This window comes from Carex rostrata, chromosome 11 (assembly GCF_964058835.1).
Source record: "Carex rostrata chromosome 11, lpCarRost1.2, whole genome shotgun sequence".
Lineage (NCBI taxonomy): Eukaryota > Viridiplantae > Streptophyta > Magnoliopsida > Poales > Cyperaceae > Carex > Carex rostrata.
The window spans coordinates 5,840,609-5,861,341 of NC_135928.1; the positions used below are offsets into that span (position 1 = coordinate 5,840,609).

At 32.8% G+C, this 20,733-nt stretch overlaps 1 protein-coding gene across 1 annotated transcript; it reads right to left on the reverse strand.

The window, feature by feature from the left end:
- Positions 1–3,013: 3,013 nt before the first annotated feature.
- On the reverse strand, positions 3,014–9,144 carry LOC144562111 (Metal-dependent protein hydrolase). The gene is made up of 7 exons (XM_078311273.1): positions 8,825–9,144; positions 8,071–8,217; positions 7,648–7,746; positions 7,372–7,563; positions 7,133–7,252; positions 6,927–6,998; positions 3,014–3,496 (listed from the first exon to the last, which is right to left on the reverse strand). The coding sequence occupies exons 1-7, from the start codon at positions 9,107–9,109 to the stop codon at positions 3,272–3,274; spliced, it is 1,140 nt and encodes a 379-aa protein (XP_078167399.1). The 5' UTR covers positions 9,110–9,144; the 3' UTR covers positions 3,014–3,271.
- Between the last annotated feature and the right edge of the window lie 11,589 nt (positions 9,145–20,733).

Genomic DNA, 20,733 nt, shown 5'->3' on the forward strand with positions numbered 1-20,733 from the left:
ATATCTAAATAGACACCAAATTTTAATTATTCAGCTAGAAGTTAGTGGAACCTAATTGTACTGAAATAAATTTAGCTCAGTAAAAATTATTCAATGTACCAGTGTTGTAAATAAGAATATGCAGTTATCGGACGGATAGGGTACCGTCAAACGATTAATCGGGAATAATAAAAAATAATTTGCCAATTAATAAAAAAAAATCCATGACGATTTGGTCACCACTAACAACTAATCGACAGATTAATCAGCTTAAACGGATGATTTTTACAACAATGCTATGTACAATGTACTTTTCCATACTGAGACACTGTGAGAGGCCATTTCTGAACTCATTTATTATTAGGAAAATATAACATGACATAAGGGCACGATAGATCTTACTCCACCCCCACCGACAAAAAGCCTCCATAGTCCATATAAATCCAAAGTACACTGTATCTAAATATTTTTTTTATTATTATTTATCTATCCACCTATTTTGTTATATTCATTCATACATTAAAATATTGGAAAATTTAGTTTCTCATTTAAAACCTTTCTTATTTTCCCTGTTTTGCATAACCTGACAACTTTCAGTTTAGTATATTATGAATCTTTTTTATGCAAGTGATGCTTATCTTTTTCTTGAATTTTATTAATCTTTTTTATGTAAGTGATGCCTAACCTGACAACTTTCATTTTATTAATCTTTTTTATGTCATTTTCTTGAATTGGGCCCATCTTTTTCTTCTTTGAAAAAAGTGATGCTTATCCTGGGGCAGCATTAAAACCTTTCCTTCCCAACCTAAGAGTACAAGAAAGAATGCTAGCTCACTCCAGCAGAGTTCAGACAAATCTCTCCATAGGATCCCATGTCGAGTAAATGCTCTGCCTAAGCAAAAATGATTACCTTTATACTTCAGCACATTGTGATGTGGACCTCAACTTGAAGCTTAAGAAAAAATTATATCTTCTTCTGTTACAATTTTGATTAGTTTTGTAATGGGAAAATAAGGGCACTGTAATTTTAAATATACTGTAATTTTGATCTGAAATAGTTAATGAAATATGCTTGCTGTTTAATATGGCTCAAATATTATTGGGGAAAAAAAAATTGCACACATCTTACAGTATATTTAAAATGAGAAAAAGTAATATCTCCGGACTACAGTCTCCCAAAAATCTCCATGTATAAAAGTATTTCTTTTTAGTTTAGTTCTGACGCGTTTTTAACTGCCACAACTGCTGTCACGCGTTTTCAACAGGATATTATGTGTATGTTCACAGAAGGTGGTCCCCAACAGCTGTTACACGTTTTTAACAGCTTTCACGTGTTTTCATGTTTATAGGATTTGTTGAATTAATTTACAGGATTTAGTATTGATGTTTACAGAATTTAGTATTGATGTTTACAGAATTAGTTGAAAATATCCGGGAATTTTTGGAGGACTGTTAGCTGCTTGCATTTAAAATTGTGTCCATCGTTACTTTATTTGATTTTAATTTTATATCATAAAGCAAAATATTATTTCTATTTTTTTTAGATTCTTATGTACTCCTTGTAGATGTGATATTAAAAGACGAAGGATAGGCAGCAAAGGACGAAGGATACGCAGCAAAGGTCGCACTGAGTTTTTTCTAAGTTGTATATTTGACAGAGGAGTAGAACCAGGTGCTCTTAAGCTCACCAAAGTTTGGTGAGCTTAATTCTAAAACTCATAAAATCGATTTCAAATGATGAATCAGAATCGTTGAAATCCGTCTACTTTATGTGTGATGCATCTACATATGAAATTTTTAAACATTTGAATTAATTTAGTATAAAGTCAAGCGGTCAAAATTAGAAGGTTAATAAATTAATTTTAGTGCATTCATTTTTGAATGTTTTTTGACCGCTTGACTTTATACTAAATTAATTCGAATGTTTAAAAATTTCACATGTAGATGCATCACACGTAAGGTATGCGAGTTTCAACGGTTCGGATTCGTCATTTGAAATCAATTTGATAAGTTTTAGAGTTAAGTTTAAGAGCACCCTAGTTCTACTCTTGATAGAGTTCAATTTTCATCTCTTCTGTTTAAAGTAGGCAAGCCAGAGTTAAAGGCCTGATAAAAGCAAAGAAGAATGGAGCAAGGGACGATATTTATCAAGAACGACAAATTACACATTTCAACTTCCAGTAAAATTATGTGATTAATTTAATCCAAAACTTTCAGTTCAAATTGCGAAATGGGAAGATAAGTGACTTCTTATTAATGAATGAATGGGGAAATATAAAACGGAGTAAAACTAGGTGTTATTAAGCTCACCAAGATGTTTGGTGAGCTTAAATTCAAAATATATTATATCGATCTCTAACGACAAATTTAAGCCGTTGAAATTTATCTATTTACAAGTGATGAATTTACATACAAAAAATTTAAGTTTTTGAATTATTTTAGTATAAAATCAAACGGTCAAAATTAGAAGGTTTGTAAATTAATTTTAATGCATTCATTTTTTTTACACTTTTTGACCACTTGATTTTATACAAAATTAATTTGAAATTATAAAAACTTTACATGTAAATTCATCACTCGTAAAATAAATCAATTTCAACAATTTGAATTTATTATTTGAAACTAATCTAATAAGTTTTGGAATTAAACTCACCAAACACCTTGGTGAGCTTAAGAACACCCTAGTTCTACTCATATGAAACGATAGAAATTTTTTTAATATTTTAATGGACATTCCACCTATTAGTCTGTTAAAAAACAGCAACAATATTTAGGTTTAAGTTTTTTTTTTTTTTTTGTGACAAGACTACATTTATTTTTGAACTCTATAGCTCACAACTTCTAAATTTTGAACAAGTACAAGTTTAGAGTTCTGAACGTATAAATTAATTTCAAATATAATCTTGTTAGATTTTTCAAACCGAATTATATTTTTTTTTTAAATGAAGGATAAAGAGGATAAAAAATTCACCAAACGTAGACACCTTGTGATTTGGATTGCTGTGTAAAATGCCAATGTAAAGGATACCGAAAATTTAAAAAAATTAAAAATGTTCTCAATTAAGTCTGAATTAATATACTTCTACATTCTTTAAAGTTTAAACCATTTGAACTTTCTATAGCGTCTGTAAAATAAGCCAAGTTGCCAACCAATTGTGTCAACTCTTCGGAAGAACATAAAAATCTTCCAGCTAGCACTACTAAAGCCTAAATTGTTCCATTCCATCCAATGCCGTCAATATTCTTTTAAATAGAAAACAGATGAACTTGCAAATTTTAATGCATCCATGCTTCATAAGCTGAGAGCAGATTTAGCCATAGCTAGGGCACCTTCAAATGTGCTGTTTCCACCAATGAAGCCGCTCATGTGCACAAAAACACAGCCTGGAATGCCTGTTTCCTTTGAAAGTTCATCATCTCGCAGCCCTCTCCAGGCTGAAGGAAGTGCCTTTCGACTCTCAAAGCTCTCTGGTGATACCGAAACTGCTTGTACTCTCCATGATTTGCTCCTCTCATCCTACAAAGAACACAACTACTGATTAAACCAAGGCTTTCATTACCAACATGGTACTTAATTCTGATAATACATTTAGAGGTATACAAACATTTTTAGTACATTATGTGAATCATAATTGAAGCAAAACCCAGCATATGTCCTAGCCATCAGTTACAGAACCTGTTAATGTGTTCAATTTATATGCCCCCATTTTTTGTTCAAAAATTGACCATAATCCTAGTCAAAGATGACTGCAGTTAATGTACAATTGAAGTCTCTGCTCTCTGGTAGTATGTTTTCATGTCCGCTTTTCTGTTAAAGTCTAATTCAGCTACTTAAGTTTACTGCATCACTGAAGGTACCAATTCCATTCGACCCTTGTACAATCATGTCCGTGTTACCAGGGGCGGAACAAGGATTTGAATATAGGGGGAGCTAAACCTCATTTAAAAAAAAATTAATTAAACAAATTTATAACACAAAATCTTTCATTAGTTGATTTCATAAAAAAATACAATAGATAACTAGCACCAATAAAATACCATGTCTATCAAAACTAAACTAAAAACATGAAATCTGATAGTTGGAGGCGTACGTTTACCTAGATTTCTTTCTGAAGAGATGATTGATTTTTTTTTAATGAACTGGAGATCGATGCTTCCTAGGATTTCAGATTTAATTAAGGAGATTTCTTTCTTTCAATGACATTTAATGTTTTTATTTCTTTGTAAGTGACAACTTTTCAAATTCCAAAAGCAAAAAAATTATTTATTTTCTTAATATTGATGGTGTGGAAATCAAAAGGTCAAGGGTACATATGGAAAACAAAATTCACGTTAGCAAACAGATTGCATAATTATTTTTCAAATTTTATCTTAAGACCCTATAAATTTGTCATATTACATAGAGGGGGCTACTATGTACAAAAAATAAATTATACTCAAACTTCTATATACTTGATAAAAAAATAATTGAAATGATTGGGAGGCTTAGCACCCCCCAAACTCAATAAAGTTTCACCACTGCGTGTTACCACTGATAACATCATACTCTGCTACAGGTGTGCAGAAAGTGGTAGCTAACAGTGGTCAAATTTGAATTTCATGCATACAGATAAGGAATAACTTTAGGAGGCAGAGACAAATTTATGCCATGGGTATCAGAAAGCTAATGAGAATAGTTATGACATAAACCCTAGTCTTTGCTACTCAGAGAGTCAAGAGTGCCTATAAAATTGCGTACAATTAATTATAACTTCGTAGGCAGTCGAAAGGAATAATTAATGTGGAACAGGTTTTGTAGAACAATGGATTATACTAGTCTGACATCTCTATGAGGAGCAATCCAGTGTCCCTACCTATTGGTGACCTACATTATTAACTTGTAACCATAATCACAAGTAAACAGGACCAATTCAAACTTTGAACTCAGAACTACATCATTTGCCCATATATCTTATAAATAATAATTTTAATTTAAGTGCAATCTTTTAAAAAATGGAACATCAAACTTTTTTTATTTATTTATTTAGAAATCCAAAATACAATTTAGCCAAGATATTCAACAATTTGGCTTGGTCGTTTCACTTGCAAAGTTGCAAGCATTTCATTAGAAGATAGTGTGGCCTCCAGTCCCACCAAGAGGAAGTTATAACAGATCCTTTTTATCTAGGGGTGTAAACGGATCCAAAAATATCCATCCGAATCCACTCCATATTCGTTCCAGATCCGAATATGGATAAACAGATCCGGTTATCGAATTTGGCTATTTATCCAATATAAAGAATAGATTTGAATTCGGATAAAATTGTCTATTGGTTAACGGAGCGGATATCTGGTTACATCCATCCAAATCTGCTTTCAACTTCGAACCTCTCTTATCCCGGACTATATATAAGTGTTTCAAATTTATTTTAGCATTGCTTGTGGGACTAATGAAACTAATATGCTCTGGTCCGGACCTTTACATTCTCTATTCCGCTAATTTATTTTTTCTGGGCTGAGAGTGGCCCGCTTATAAGACCATATTAATTTACTATTTGTTGATTGGTAGAGATATTGCATTTTTATATGTTTAATTAATTTTCCTTTTTATTTATGGTAATCTGTATTCTGTAATAGACCTTTTCATATTGAAGTTGGACAATAGATTAGCAATAAACAAATTGTTATCTAGTGTTTTGTGACCTTACTATTAGGCAATTTTCCACTAGGCTTTCCACAGTTTCATATTTATCAACTAAGGTATGAATTATTTTAAGGTTTATTTTAAGGCAAAGCAAATTCTCTTATTTCTTATTCATAAATTTGTTTTTCTTAAATTTCTTAATTTTTTTAAACTAGTATTTGTATCTTAAATTTTATATGACTCAATTTTCCGACAATTATGCCTTTAGTGATATTAAAAAATGTTTGATAAAAAGAAAATTAAACTCCAACCTCGTTCGCAGAGAAGTATATGTAACTGAACCTTATTTATAAAACAAAACAATTGTGAAGATTTTCTTTTAGTATAAACTCTGTGAGGTTAAAAAATATACTACTCTATTAGCTAAAGATGTAATATATGTCAGAAACATGAGTAGAACTAGGGTGTTCTTATGTTCACCAAGCCCCTTGGTGAACTCAAGTCTAAAACCCGTCAAATCGGCTTCAAATGATGAATCCGAACCGTTGAAACCCACCTACCTTATGAGTGATGCGTCTACATGTGAAAATTTTAAACATTCTTATTAATTTAGTATAAAGTCAATTGGTCAAAATTCGAAGGTTAATAAATTAATTTTAATGCATTCATTTTTTGAACTCTTTTGACCGCTTGACTTTATACTAAATTAATTCGAATGCTTAAAATTTTCACACATAGACATATCACTCCTAAGGTAGACGGGTTTCAACAATTTGGATTCGCCATTTAAAGCCGATTTGACGGGTTTTAGACTTGAGTTTACTAAGGGGCTTGATGAACTTAAGAACACCCTAGTTCTACTCCAGAAACATAAACAACATGGTTAAATTTTTAGTGAAATGTTCGTATTTCACTCTTTGAAGTCAAAACTGTAAAATTGAACTCCCTTAGATTGATCCATGTAACTTTTTGAAATTTAAAAACAAGTCATGCCTGAGTTCCAGAGAAATAGATCTACGAAAATAATAAGATTACTATTTCCTTAGCTAGAAACATACAAGAGGTATATTGTTTTTCTATCTGCTTCATGGAACAATGGATTGTTGGAGGCATCAACAGTGGAAAGTTTAGAAGGATATATCCGGCCATATACAAGTTTATAGAGTCATTGGCCACTCTACTCTCCACTGGACCACTCGGCTCCTGTGCATTTAATACTAACACAGTTTCTTTTGAGCAATGCGCTGGTGATGAACAGCAACCAATAAATCATATAAAAGTATTTCACTGTAACTAACATCAGCATAATGTGTGAGAAGGCTACCTGGTACAAAGCATACTTGATCTGTGGATCGATCTTCAGTTCCTCTTCAAGCTCAAACAAATGCAGCTTCCACTGAAAAATACAGGAATAAAGAGTAACTACTTACACCAGAGAAGCCAAGATTGCACAAGAAGGTACAAAAAATGTCCTGATATAATAATAATCAACTATACCAAAGAAAGAAGAATTTATTCAAACACACTTACAGGACAGTATTGATTAAGAACAAGGATTTCTCCACTTGGATCAACATCCTTTCTTGATGATAAGCTATCAATGACAATGGCCCTAGCAGGCAACCATGATCTGACATAAAAACGTAGGCTCTGCCAAAACGCAATACATAACATCATGCAAAAACAGCTTAAAGCAAGCTTATTGTATCTTTTACTTTTAATGATTCACTAAAAGTAACTTTGAAACAAGGCATTATAATCTGGCTAACCTGTAAAAATTCATCTCCAGTGAGAGACATTGCCTGGTGGAAAGCCGCATCTTCTTTCTCAGGTGACTGGTCAGGGTCATTCCAGTTTGGATTAAGCCGACCCACCCGAGAAGACAAGCTTGTGTTATTTACATACTTTGGAGGCTGGTCGGTGTCATATTGATTGATACCATTATCAATGGCATCAATGGCCTATTTTACAAGAACAAATTAATAAGATATGTCAGATATGTCGCATTATAGTATGGTTGAGGACAAAAAAAGATGACCATGTACCTCAATGAAGCTTTTGTAAATAGCAAGGTATAACCGCTGCACATCAGGATCAGACTCATCACGTTGAAGCTCCTTCGCTATTATCTCTTTACCATAATGCTGTCAAAAACAAATTGAAAGTAAAAGAGTGTAAACAAGTAAACAGCATATTGACCAACTTTCACCTTTATAGAACTTTTGGTAGGGTAATGTTGGAGATTCATAGTTGTAATTGTGTATGTTCCCTGTTGACACCAACCTAATGGATTAAATAAATATTCTAATTTCAACTTAAATCTCATTACTGATCACGAAAGTATTTACCAGAATTAAGAATGACTGCAAAGTGGCATGGAGGTTCACACAGGAACAAGTCTAAAGGGCAACAGCCAATAACTCCTAAGATGGGTGATTAACAGTTGTACGAGACAGATGCAAAGCTACCTTATAAACTAGTCCAGCACTACTAAGTTTGGTGTTGAAGCCATGACCAAACACTTCAGAGAATCCTTTCTGATGATGGTCGTACCTGTCTCGGCTGGGATCATATACACCACCTACATCAAGCACCGCATCCAATGACTCGAGTAGCTAGTGCAAGATAAAAAAAAAAATTAAATACAACGTAATCAGTTTCATTACCAACATTGTTGCCAAAAGGTTTTTCTTCATTAAAGTATCCAGTGGCAAAAATAAATCCCCAACAGAAACGTTCAAGCTTCAGCATGCTAATAATTATAGTTGAAAATCCTTGCAAAAATCAGATGATAAATTATCCTGGTTAGCAACTCCCAGTTACATTGTTTTCAACTCAGTCCCCGAGGTGAAATACCAATTCAACAGTGTATGTACAACACAACATTTTTTGTTAATTTTTCTAGCTTCACCAATTATTATCCTATGAGAGAATTAACTGGTTCTGGTTCTGGTTCTATTAGGTTTTAAACGACAAATCAAAGCAATAAATGATCTAAAAGTGAGATATATTAAACTCAAATAAAAATGAAAAATAGTAATGCACTACACCCAAAAAGGAACTGTGGAACCTTTAAAATTTAAGTATTGCTTTTGATAACTAATATTCAAGTCCAATGATACATTAAAATCTAAGTACCAGGGCCAGACTAAGCAAATAATACTAGTTGCTGTTACAGTGTTACTTATCAAAGGTTTTTCATGAAAAAACAGATTAAAGTACCTCAGGATTTCTTGTGCGTACGACATCAGCACTAGAAAACTTGGAAGTGAGGCGAATCAAAAAGCAGCCAAGCGCCTCATCGCAATGGAAGCTTCCATTGTGGGTTCCTACTCTCTTCTTCTGACTGGCTTGACCAGATGCTACATCTGAAAAGGCGCAAACCCTGGGCTTCTTGGGAGAACCAGAGGTCAAGGTGTCGGCCATGAGAGGGAAGAGAGAATGGCGGCGGGGAGAGCAGCGGAGAGCAAAAACCCTTTGCAAGTGAGAAAACGAGGTAGAGAACATTTAAGCGCCTTCGCCAAGAGTAGTGAATTTTATCAGCGGAGATTAAACAAAGTGGAGAAACGAGAAAGCCTTGAAGGTGACAAACTTATTCAAGGACACAGGCTGATCAGGCCTTGGGCTGAACTGAACATTGCCATTGGGTCCCGATTTGGGCCTTTATAAAAAAATTTCTTTAGAACATCTACATCTCTGAAACTCTTTGAATTTCTAATTTGATGTGGCAGTTTCTAAACCAGTTTCAGGGATGCAGATGGGTTTCTTATTTAGCAACTTTGCTCCAAAGTTTCTTAATAAGAAACCGTTTATAAACTCTGACGTGGCCAAATAATTCGCTGAAATTCTTTTCTCTTGTAATTTATTTGTTGATGTGACAATTAAGAAACTCTAATTTTAGTTTCAGAAATGTGGGGATTTAGAAACTTTCAGAGACAAAATTTATAAAAATTAGTTAACAGTTATTTAGAAACTCCAAGAATTTCACAGATGTAGATGCTCTTACATACCATCAAAGTGGTTACATTTCCTTTTCAAAAGTTGTGTGCTGATCATATGTTTGATTGTTGATGAACATTTAAAATTTGTTAATTAAACGCTGTAAAATAATATAACACTAATTTCTAATTTATTGACTGTCTTCTTGCAACACAAAATTTTATCCATATATATGCTGATGAGCTAATGCCAGATCATTTACAATGAGTATTTATTAGGTGCTATAAAACAATATATCAGGAAACATGTAAGGTCAGTCACACCCATACAAAGTTCTGATTAGAAGTAGAAATAATATTACAATCCCTGTAAGACACGGTACTGGAGTTGCTTTTAATTATGACTTCTCTCGTTTAAAGGCCTTTTGAGGATAGAAACTGAAACAGCAGTTTGTTTGGTTGCTGTGGGCATGTGCCGCTGTTACTATCAATATTAGGGTCTAACAGTAATGTGGATTAGAATTATGTGACTGAAACAGTGGTTTGCACAGGGTTTGATACTTTGATGTCATATTATATTGAAATTGAATCATTTCAATCCTCAACATAGGCACAGTGCTTGATGAACAGCTTTTTTTTTTCTTCTTGACGGGGAGCTGTTGGATGGAGATCAAAGGGTGGTGTTCTTGATCCAGGTGCACCGTGTTCATTCATGAGCCGTTTACCTTTTGTAAATGTGTCGAGGTCCATTCAGAAGTAGAGTCCGACTTTCGAAGTATGGGGATCAAACACAAATGATTTTGTTAATCAGAAACGGACCCAAGTAAGCCCAGAATAGGGCAGGTGACTTCCATGGATTTTGAAATTTTATAGATATATAAAAGTCTACAAAATTTTGCCAAACCTGAAAATAATTTTGACCCGTTCTAGAAAGTCCAACGTCCTAATTTATTTGAATTATTTATGATTGTATGTTCAAGTTAAGTTAATATCTTAAAAAAAAATCAAATTTGAATCTGATTCGTTATTTTCTTTTTTCCACCTAATTAATATTCTGAATTTGGCCCATAATTAATCATTTTACTCTCAATTATATTGAAAATTATATATAAATATAACAAAAAATAGAGACTAATTGACCACATTTCTTTGAATTCACCTCTTGTTCCACCTATCTAATAGCCCATGGAGTGACATGTTTGTACCAAGTTAACTCTCACTCTTTTGGACTGAACTTTAAGTACCAATTTAAGTCTCTTTTGGACTGAACTTTAAGTGTATATTTGCACATAATGTTAGACGGGCCTGAATTTTCTTTTTCCCCTTTATAATTTGTTTCATTGATTCCTCCTGAAAAGTGACCAGTATTTTCAATTATCTATTGATTTTCGTACCAGTTTTCTTTATTATTGGATCATTTATCGACCATGTTTATGACTGTTTTGATTGAAGCAGAACCAGACTATTAAAATATACGTATCAAACATACAATAAGAACCAGACTATTAAAATATACGTATCAGACCATGTAAATGGATCCACCCCGCTTTTACTGTAGCCACTTCTTGCTATGAGCCTATGACAAGTGCCTTCGTCGGCTTCATCTAAATCCCTCTTTCTATTTTCTCAGAGGAGAGGATAAAAATCCCCCTTCCTTTTAAATTATAGAGAAATATCTAAATTTATTATTTTTATTATGATAAGCATATTTCAAAAATAATTATCTTGTGTCAGGTAGGCAAATGCCTTCCGCTACAAATGTCATATCATCCCATATAAATCTATTTATTTATACAATTGTTCATCTGTTATATGTTAACAATCCTATAACCTCAATAAAAAAAAAATGCCAAGTAGTTTGCAAGTAGCTTTTGAAGTGGACTTCTTAATTAATTCCACCTAGTAAAGAATAAAGGATATCCAAGAGTGGACTTAATTTTTTCCTAGTAGTTTAATATTTTTATTCGTTAGAAATTAAAATAAAATGTCTCACTAGTTTTTTTAGTTTCAGTATTTACTTTGTCCTAATATTAAAGTTGTAGTTGCAAAATACAATTAACATTTTTCCTTGTACTAATATGAGCCTAAAAGTTTATATTATTTTTTTTAAGCTAACATAAAGACACACGTTATTTAGTATTCAACTAAAACCACTTCACCCGTTCCGAATTATGGTCTTGAGCATTGTATTAACTAATAAGAAAAAGTTTCTGTTTACTGGGTTTTGTCCACCATCTGTCCACAACTTTATCCAACTTCCGTTCTAACTGTTGGTCCCCACCTTCTTCTAACAACTTCGTCTTGCTATTTAAACACCCGATCCCTCAAATTAGAATTCTCAAAACTAATTGCCTCATCTTCTCTTCTCTTTGAATCAGATCGGTCTCTTCTCTTTGAATCCGATCGGAGATTGATCTCGGGAGAGATAGCAATACTTGTCAGATTGATCGAGAGAGAGAGAGAGATTGATCTTCTAAATGGAGATTGATCTCAACATCTTCAACATCAATTATTCATCATTCTTGCCATTTCCTATCTTTTCGCTGAGTCACTAATGCCTTGTTTTCTTTCTGTTTCCGCGGGGAAGAGAAGGATATAAGATGTTCTACACGGTGAGTAGAGGAAGCTACTAGCTAGAGCATATAGTTATCCATCTAATCAACCCAATCGTACTAATAGCCAATTTACCTTCTCTGTTGATTTTGCTTTCACCTCTCGCCTCTCATCTCTCCTCTCTCTCACCTCTCTACTGACAGCCGCGACGACAACGAGAGTGGATAAGAAAGAGATGATCGGATCGGATCGGAAGAATAATCTGGATCGGTCGTGACGGCAACGAAATCGTAATTGTTTTTTTTTTGTATCTACCTTCTCTGATTCGTTTTTCCTTTGCAATGTCGATTTTAATTGAGATTACTGACTCGATCTTGTTTTTTATACATGATCGCAATGAAACCTTCAATCATGGAGCGCGATCGAATAGAAGTTGTTTCTGTTGAAGAGCACAACAAAATTCAAATCTAGTAAGTTATTTCTGTTGAATTTGTTGTTTTCGTTGTATGCAGTAACAGATCTAGCATTTCAAATGAAATCTAGAGGAAAGAGATGATAGAGAGGCGATATGGAGTATTGATATGTTAATTTTACTGTATTGCCCCGTTAATTTTACAGTATTCATCTTGTCATTTTACAGTATTCATCTTGTGGAAATCTGGAGGAAATAGATGATAGAGAGGCGATATGGAGTATTGATCTGTTAATTTTACAATATTGCCTTGTTAATTTTACAGTATTCATCTTGTCATTTTTCAGTATTCATCTTGTGGAAATCTGGAAAAAAGAGATGATTTATTAATTTTACATTATATATCTTGTAATTTTACAGTATTCATCTTGTGAAAATCTGGAGAAAAGAGATGATCGAGATGCTTCTTACTCATCCGAACAATGAACACAAGAGGTTTTTAATGTAAAAGTTATTTATCCATAGTTTTTTTTGTTGCTATTATGCTATTCTAAATGTTGCGGTGAATATTTTTATCTTATGTTGAACAGATGTTGTTTGTGGTGAACATATGTTGTTTTTGGTGAACATATGTTGTTTTGTGGTGAACAGATTTTTTGTGTGATGATGAATGTATGTATAGATTTAGCAATTTTAGAGTATACATGGTATTATTTTATGGTTTATATTTTGCAATTTTACAGTATACATGATTCTTTGTAGGTTGTAGTTTAAACTGAAATGTAGCATTTGTTACATTTTATCTTACAGTATAGATGGTATTATTTTATGGTTTAGTTTTAGAAATTTTACAGTATACAAGATTCAATTGAAAATTTACAGTATTATGTGAAAATTTTACAGTATACAAGATTCAATTGAAAATATACAGTATTATTTGAAAATTTTACAGTATACAAGATTCAATTGAAAATATACAGTATTATTTGAAAATTTTACAGTATACAAGATTCAATTTTACAGTATACAAGATATAATTGAAAATTCTACTGTATACAAGATTTAATTTTTACAGTATACAAGATTCAATTGAAAATTCTACTGTATACAAGATTCAATTTTACAGTATACAAGATTCAATTGAAAATTTTACTGTATACAAGATTCAATTTTACAGTATACAAGATTCAACCCAGTGCGGACGCTAATAATTAACTCTAACTGCCAATAGTCGCTAATAACCGCTAATAACTAACTCTAACTGCCAATAACTTCCTATAACTGTAATTTCCGAAAGTATAGTTTGAAAGTACATTTATTTTGTCATGTTGTGCAAGTTGCAATCTTTTTTTAACTATCATGGGACCACTTCAAATAGTTGCTGGATGTTTTGTGATTAACTGATATATTTTATGTGATATATTGTATAATTATACAGCATGTAGAAGTAATTTTACAGTATTCGTGCAAGTCAAAGCTGTGGACAAATGATGGACAAAAGGCTGTGGACAATTAGACGCTTCCTTTTGTTATCTATAAATGTGGAGGGAATATGGGTTTAGTCAAAATTTTGCGCTAAGGGAATATTAGTTTGTGTTCCGCCCATTTTTGTTGAATTTTGTGGTTATACATTTAGAGGGTACACTTTAATAACACAGATTATATTACTAAATAAATCTAAATTGATAATAGCTTAAAATATTTTAAAACACAATAGTAAGATGATTTATAAGGTAATTGTAGATTTTTGAAAGACTTCATTACAAATATTTTTATTCCTCAAAATTAATAAGAAAAATCACAATTGTTCAACCTCATGTAGATTAATTTGTTATCATAACGACTTCTCACCATATAGTACTATTTTCTCATTTTTTTTGTATGAAAATTTTGATGGCGATATGTAGGAAAGATTGGATTCCTGGAAAAGATTTGCTTACATATCTTATTCGTATACTCTGAGATCTTGTTCTGCCACGTTACTGTTTCTGTGGAAAAAAAAAATTCCCACAGGAACAATACTTCTTAGTTCAATTACTGTGCCTATGTCCATTCCTAATTGGAGGCCGAACAAGCCCTGAATGTATATTATTTACCATTATTTATGTCAACTGTTCAACATTTCAAGTTATAAGGAGTCAAATAATTGTTTTTCGAATATATATCCAAGTGCAGTCTCTAAGTATTTAATATCTAACTTTTATTTTTTAGCACTAATATTCAAGATTTTAAAGTTTTTTTTATAACCTTTTACAATACTACTCACAAGTATTTAAATTTTTATATATAAGCATTTAAATTTTAAATCTGCATAGTTTTAACTCCTAACTAGTTTTGCTTTCAAGCTAAAAAATAGATTTATTTCACTCACTCTTTTTTTCTTTTCCTCTGATCATTATTGTTCATTTTTCCGACGAACCGTTATGAATTTTGTGAATCTAAAATACAAATATTTTCTACTCGATTTTCTCTTTCAAATGAGATCCATGAAGAAATACTTTTGAGTTATTTTCAAGTCGTTATTTTTATTTTATTTTTAAAGTAAAGCTCATGCACATTTTAAACCTCATTCTACAACCTTTTAAACTTGATATGAAAACTATTTTAATATTTGACACAACTACTTTAAATGCTTTACACAACTACTTTAAATGGTTGTAGACAAAGGTTTTAACGTGTGATACTATATGATCGACGTCAAAGGTTTAAACGCTAGAACGTTGTAGTTTAAATGATATAGATCAGATGTTTAAATGGTTGTAGACTGAGGTTTACAAGTTTGAGAATTTTAAAGTGCTCATGAGCTTTACTTTTTTTTTTTTTAAAAAGCTACTTGAAAATAACTCAAAAGTATTTTTAGATTCGCAAAATAATTACGTGTCGTCAGAAAAATAGACGAGAATGATCAGAGAAAAAAAATAATGGGTGAAATCTTTTTTTAGCTTGAAGACAAAAATAATTGGAAGTTAAAACTACTTAATTTAGTTAAAATAAAAGATTTTTTTTCAATTAAACTAGTTGAAAGATACGTTCAGATATAATTGCTCAGGTGACCAGAACATTTTCCCAAGTCATAATCATAGTACCGCTAGATTAGTCATTTCGTTTGCTAACAACAAAATATATCAGGACCAATTTGAAAATTCGCCGGTGGATCTATTAAAAATTTCTTAATCTACCTCCGCTACACATAAAACAAAAAAATTGACAGAAAGCATGTTTTCTAAAAGCATCTAATTTTTTTTTGATAAAAGCGGCCTATGCCACCAGTTTCATTAGAAACTATATTTGTTCTTACAAAATGTGCCATGTTGGCTATTACAGTACCCAAAAGTATAACAAAGCTAGTAGGCTATATCTCCATCTGATTGTTAAGCAACCAGAGGATGAAAACACTAATCATCAACTAACATATAGGGGGAAATGACATACAAATCATACAAAACATAACAGAGCATATAGTTGAAAGATGTATAACAGACTAAGTCAATTATAGGTAGTAGCTAATCATCCAATGAACTCGTAGATAGTGATGAGTTGGCAGTGTTGTTTTGCAGGAAGGCAGCATCCATGGCATCTATCTCCTCTCTGTCTCTGAGATAGTCAGAGAGGTCTGACCCTTCTAAACCATGAATAGGATCTTCCTTGGAATCCCAGATACTGTTGTCCTCTGTGGATGTATCTGTCTCCGATAGGGTTATAATGGTGCCTGCCTGATACAATTGAGTAACATCCATAGGTAGAATCATGGTTAGTTTAAAAAAGGTCTCATCGTTGTTTGATTTGCACCAGTATGAGGATAATGCTATAATTTGAGAGCCTAAATATGCTAAAGTTGGTACTGTTAGTGTAATAATCTAGAAGTCAATAATACGAACACTAATTTGAGTATTATTGCATTTATGGATCATTTCGAGTTCATGACTGAAATTGTGAAACTCCATAATATAGGTGATATATACTCTTAAAAGGTCACTGACCAAGGTAATTAGCAGGAACACTAATTACCGCTATAAGGTTAGTATGTGGATTAAAAGATGGTTAAGTTTTACAAACCACTTGACACGAGATGTCATTTTAATCACATAGATACATGTTCTAGGAACATGGTATTTGACAGACCCCGAATGAGACATTAAATAGAATTGTGTTCGTGTCATTTATGTTTTCATTCAGTGTCACGTTCTACAGTATGAGGTATTTATCATTCCCACTGAGAAATGTGTATGTGTGATTGTTATCTACCGCTGTCCGTAAAAAGCAGTCATAACGGTAGCATTTCCATATGTATAGCTTAGCTGAGGAAGTGATAGTCTGCCAAGAATACTATTTGTCCCTCGTATCTCTATACGAGCTATAGCATCACTGGGCCCCTTGGTAGAGTTAGATTATCTGCATGCGGTATAATTACAAGAGTAATTATATTTGATAATCTACTCAAGATCAAGAAAAGATTTAGTTAGCAAGGATGACACACATCTACCTTGAAACTGATCTGATAGCTATGAGACAGAAGAACAGACACAAGTAAGTAGTTTACTGGATCGTGATATTGTATAGTACAGCATCATCTATGTAATTGGATGGTCATGATGTGTTGCCAGATACCACTCATGATTATAGAAGTTAAAACAGTTTTAACTCTGTTTACCAACATAACACAGATCCTATTGGGTCACACCATATAGGAGTTACTCGAAGAATCTTACTGATTAATTATAAATTGATTATAATTAATATTAAGATGGTTATAATTAATTATACGTGATATAATTAAATTATAAATGTCATTTAGAATGACAAGCAGAAACAACTGTTAATTTATAAACGTACACGTTACGTTGTATAAAAGTTACCGAACAACAACCGAAAAGAAATATAATTGTATATGACAATTATATATATTTTATTTGGATTTTAATTTGTTGATTATGGATTTGAATTATGGGTTTAAAAGTCCAAAAATAATCAAAGCCTTAATTAAGATTAAAAGCCCAAAGTCAAAGCCCAAAATCAAAGCCTTTTACTATTCATGCCTTAATGGGCCAAGGGCAAAATGGTCATTTCACACCTATGCCACCTTGCATGACACCTTAGGGTGTAGAAGCATGGAGAAGAGTGTGGAAGGGGTATTTTGGTCATTTCACATATTAAAGCATGAGGTGTTAAGGTATTTTGGTAAATAGATTTGTTTTGAGGGGTATTTCGGTCTTTTGCGAACCTCCTCAAAACACTATAAATAGATGGGTGAGGGTAGAGAGAAAACTTACTAATTCACGTGTTAATCTGATTACTTCGTTAATCGGTTTTTCTCTCTTCCCCGATTTCGTTTATTACGAGATTCGGAAAAATATATTTTTGCAAACTCTGCGGTATTTCTTGTTTTGCTTTTAAGTGAAACGGAATAACTTGGAGTCTTAAATATATTTAATCTGTCCCTTTTTCGGTGAATAGTGTTTCTGCAGAATTCCGCGGTTTATGGTATTTCTGGCAGAAAAAATAAACTGCTCTCCGGTTAGTCCTGGTGGATAACCGATAGAGGTATCACACGTGTGATACTCCGAGTCGATTCCTTCCCTGGTGTAGCTCTTCTCGCTCGGTCTGCATTCCAACTGTGATTTGGAAACAAGGTATAAACATGTTATATTAATCTATTTAATTGATAAATAGATTTAAAGCTTTAGAAAATCAATTATGGAGTAGATCTGTAAATAGGATTAAATGGATCTTCCTGATTCATTTAATCCGTAGCTTAAGGTAGATGTAAAAAATTTTGTTTTACTCTTTCCGCACCTTAAGCTAAATCAATGGGTTTGAATTGTCAAAAACCCAACAGGTACTGTGGTGTTATTAAAGCATACTTTATTCCTATTCAACCAAATTATCCAAAGGGTTGCAGCTCTAATTAATTCTATAAGTAAACTATCTTTGAGAGGTATAAATGCATCTAGTATCCAGAGATCACTAATGGTAACACAGTCAAATGTAAAGTTGTTATGGGTTGCTATCCAAGACCAGATGGCTGATATAATAGGGCATGTTACAAACAAATGATCTATGGTTTCATCTTCATTACAAAAATAACACTTGTGGTCTCCTACCCAACCCTTTTTAGCAAGATTATCTTTGGTCAATATTTTACCTTCCTTGACTAACCAAATGAAAATTTTAATCTTGAGTGGAATTTTTGTTTTTCAAAGTGTTTTATATTCTTTATCCTTGATGCCTCCGTAATCTAACGAGTTATAAAGTGAATGGACAGTGAGTTCGCCTTTTGTTGACCACCTCCAATAGATTGTATCTGGGCTTGTACTACTAATACAAGGGGATAGGGAGTAAGATATATAAAGATGGTTCCATTCTATAAGTAGGACCCCAGTGAGTTGTCTATTGAATTGTATTGATAAGGAATTATTGGGAAAGGCATCTGAGACAGTAATTAGGGGATCTGAAACTATCTTAAATAGGTTAGGGTAGGTGCAATAAAGAGCACTTTGTCCTTGCCATCTATCTAACCAAAATAAAGTATTATTACCATTACCTACTTGTCTATTTATTCCTAATTCCACAATATGTCTTATGGATATAATACCTGACCAAAAAGAGGAGCATTTATGCATTTCTAACCCTGAGGAGGTGTATTTTTCAGATAAGACCTCCTTCCATTTACCTTTACATGTAGGATCCTTGAATCTAAACCACCATTTAGATAATAAGGAAATGTTCATGTTTTCAAGATCTAGTATACCTAAGCCTCTTTGGTTTTTACTTCTACAAATTTGGTCCCATTTAACCAGGTGGTATTTTTTTTTTGGTAGAATCAGATCCTGACCATAGAAATTTCTTTCTTATTCTATCTATTTTTTGTCTAACACCAACAGGTAACCTATATATAGAAAGCCAGTACAATGGGATGGCTGTGAGAACTGAATTTAATAAAGTTACTATACCTCCTGATGACAATAAGGAACCTTTCCAAGTTTGCAGTTTGTTTTCTATTTTAGTAATTAGGGGTTGCCAATCTGAAATAGATAATTTCTTCCAATGCAATGGGACTCCTAAGTATGTAATGGGTAAGGAAGAGAGTGGACAACCTAATTGATTAGCTAGACTGGTTGCTAGTTCACTAGTTATGTTAAGAGGGATTAATGCACTCTTATGAAAGTTAATTGTAAGGCCTGATAAGGATTCAAATCCAATTAATAGGAATTTGAGATTTTCTACCATTAATGGATTGGCTTCTAGGAAAATTAGGGTGTCATCTGCAAAATGTAGATTAAGTACTTTGGAAGTGTTTTGGAAGCATCCTAGTCCAGAGATTAAGCCAGCTGATTGTGCTTTACCTAATATTTTATTTAATGAATCGGCAACTAAGTCAAAAAGTAAAGGTGAGATTGAGTCTCCTTGTCTCAAACCTTTTTTGCAAGGGAAGTAAGGTCCCTGTGTTCCATTGAAGGAAATACATGTTCAACTACTATCTAGGATGTCCCTTATCCAATTAATAAAAAGGGTCCCAAACCCTCTTGCAGTTAATATTTCTAATAGAAAGTCTCAATTCACTTTGTCAAAGGCCTTCTCAAAATCAAGTTTGAGAAGTATGCCTTGTTTTTTATTTAGTCTAATTTGTTGTAGGATTTCATGGGCAACAACAATGTTATCTCCTATTAGCCTTCCCTTAATGAAGGCTGCCTGAGAGTCATCAATTAATGGATCCATAACTTGAGAGAGTCTATTTGACAATAATTTGGTAATTAATTTAAAGCTACAGTTTATTAAACTAATGGGTCTATAGTTATGAATTGTTGATGCATCAGATATTTTGGGAACAAGACAAATAGAAGCTAGATTTAACTTAGAAGCAACTAATGTTCTATTATAAAAAGCTTGAAATAGTTGAATGATGTCAGGTTGGAGTAAGTCCCAATAGGTTTGGTAGAACAGGAAGGAAAAACCATCAGGTCCTGGGGCCTTATTAGGGTTGCACGAGAATAGGGTGGATTTGATTTCATCTGGGGTAAAGGGCATTTCAAGTATTGACTGTTGGACTGGTGTGAGTTGTTCTTCTGGTAGCCACGAGTTATTCTGTAAGGTAATAATTCTGGTTGCTGGTGTACCTAGCAATTCTTTGAAATGGGAAGTGATATGTTCTTGTAAAACTTGAATGTCATATTCAGGAGTGCCATTGATCTCTAAAGATAAGATAAAGTTTTTCTTTTTTCTGATAGAAG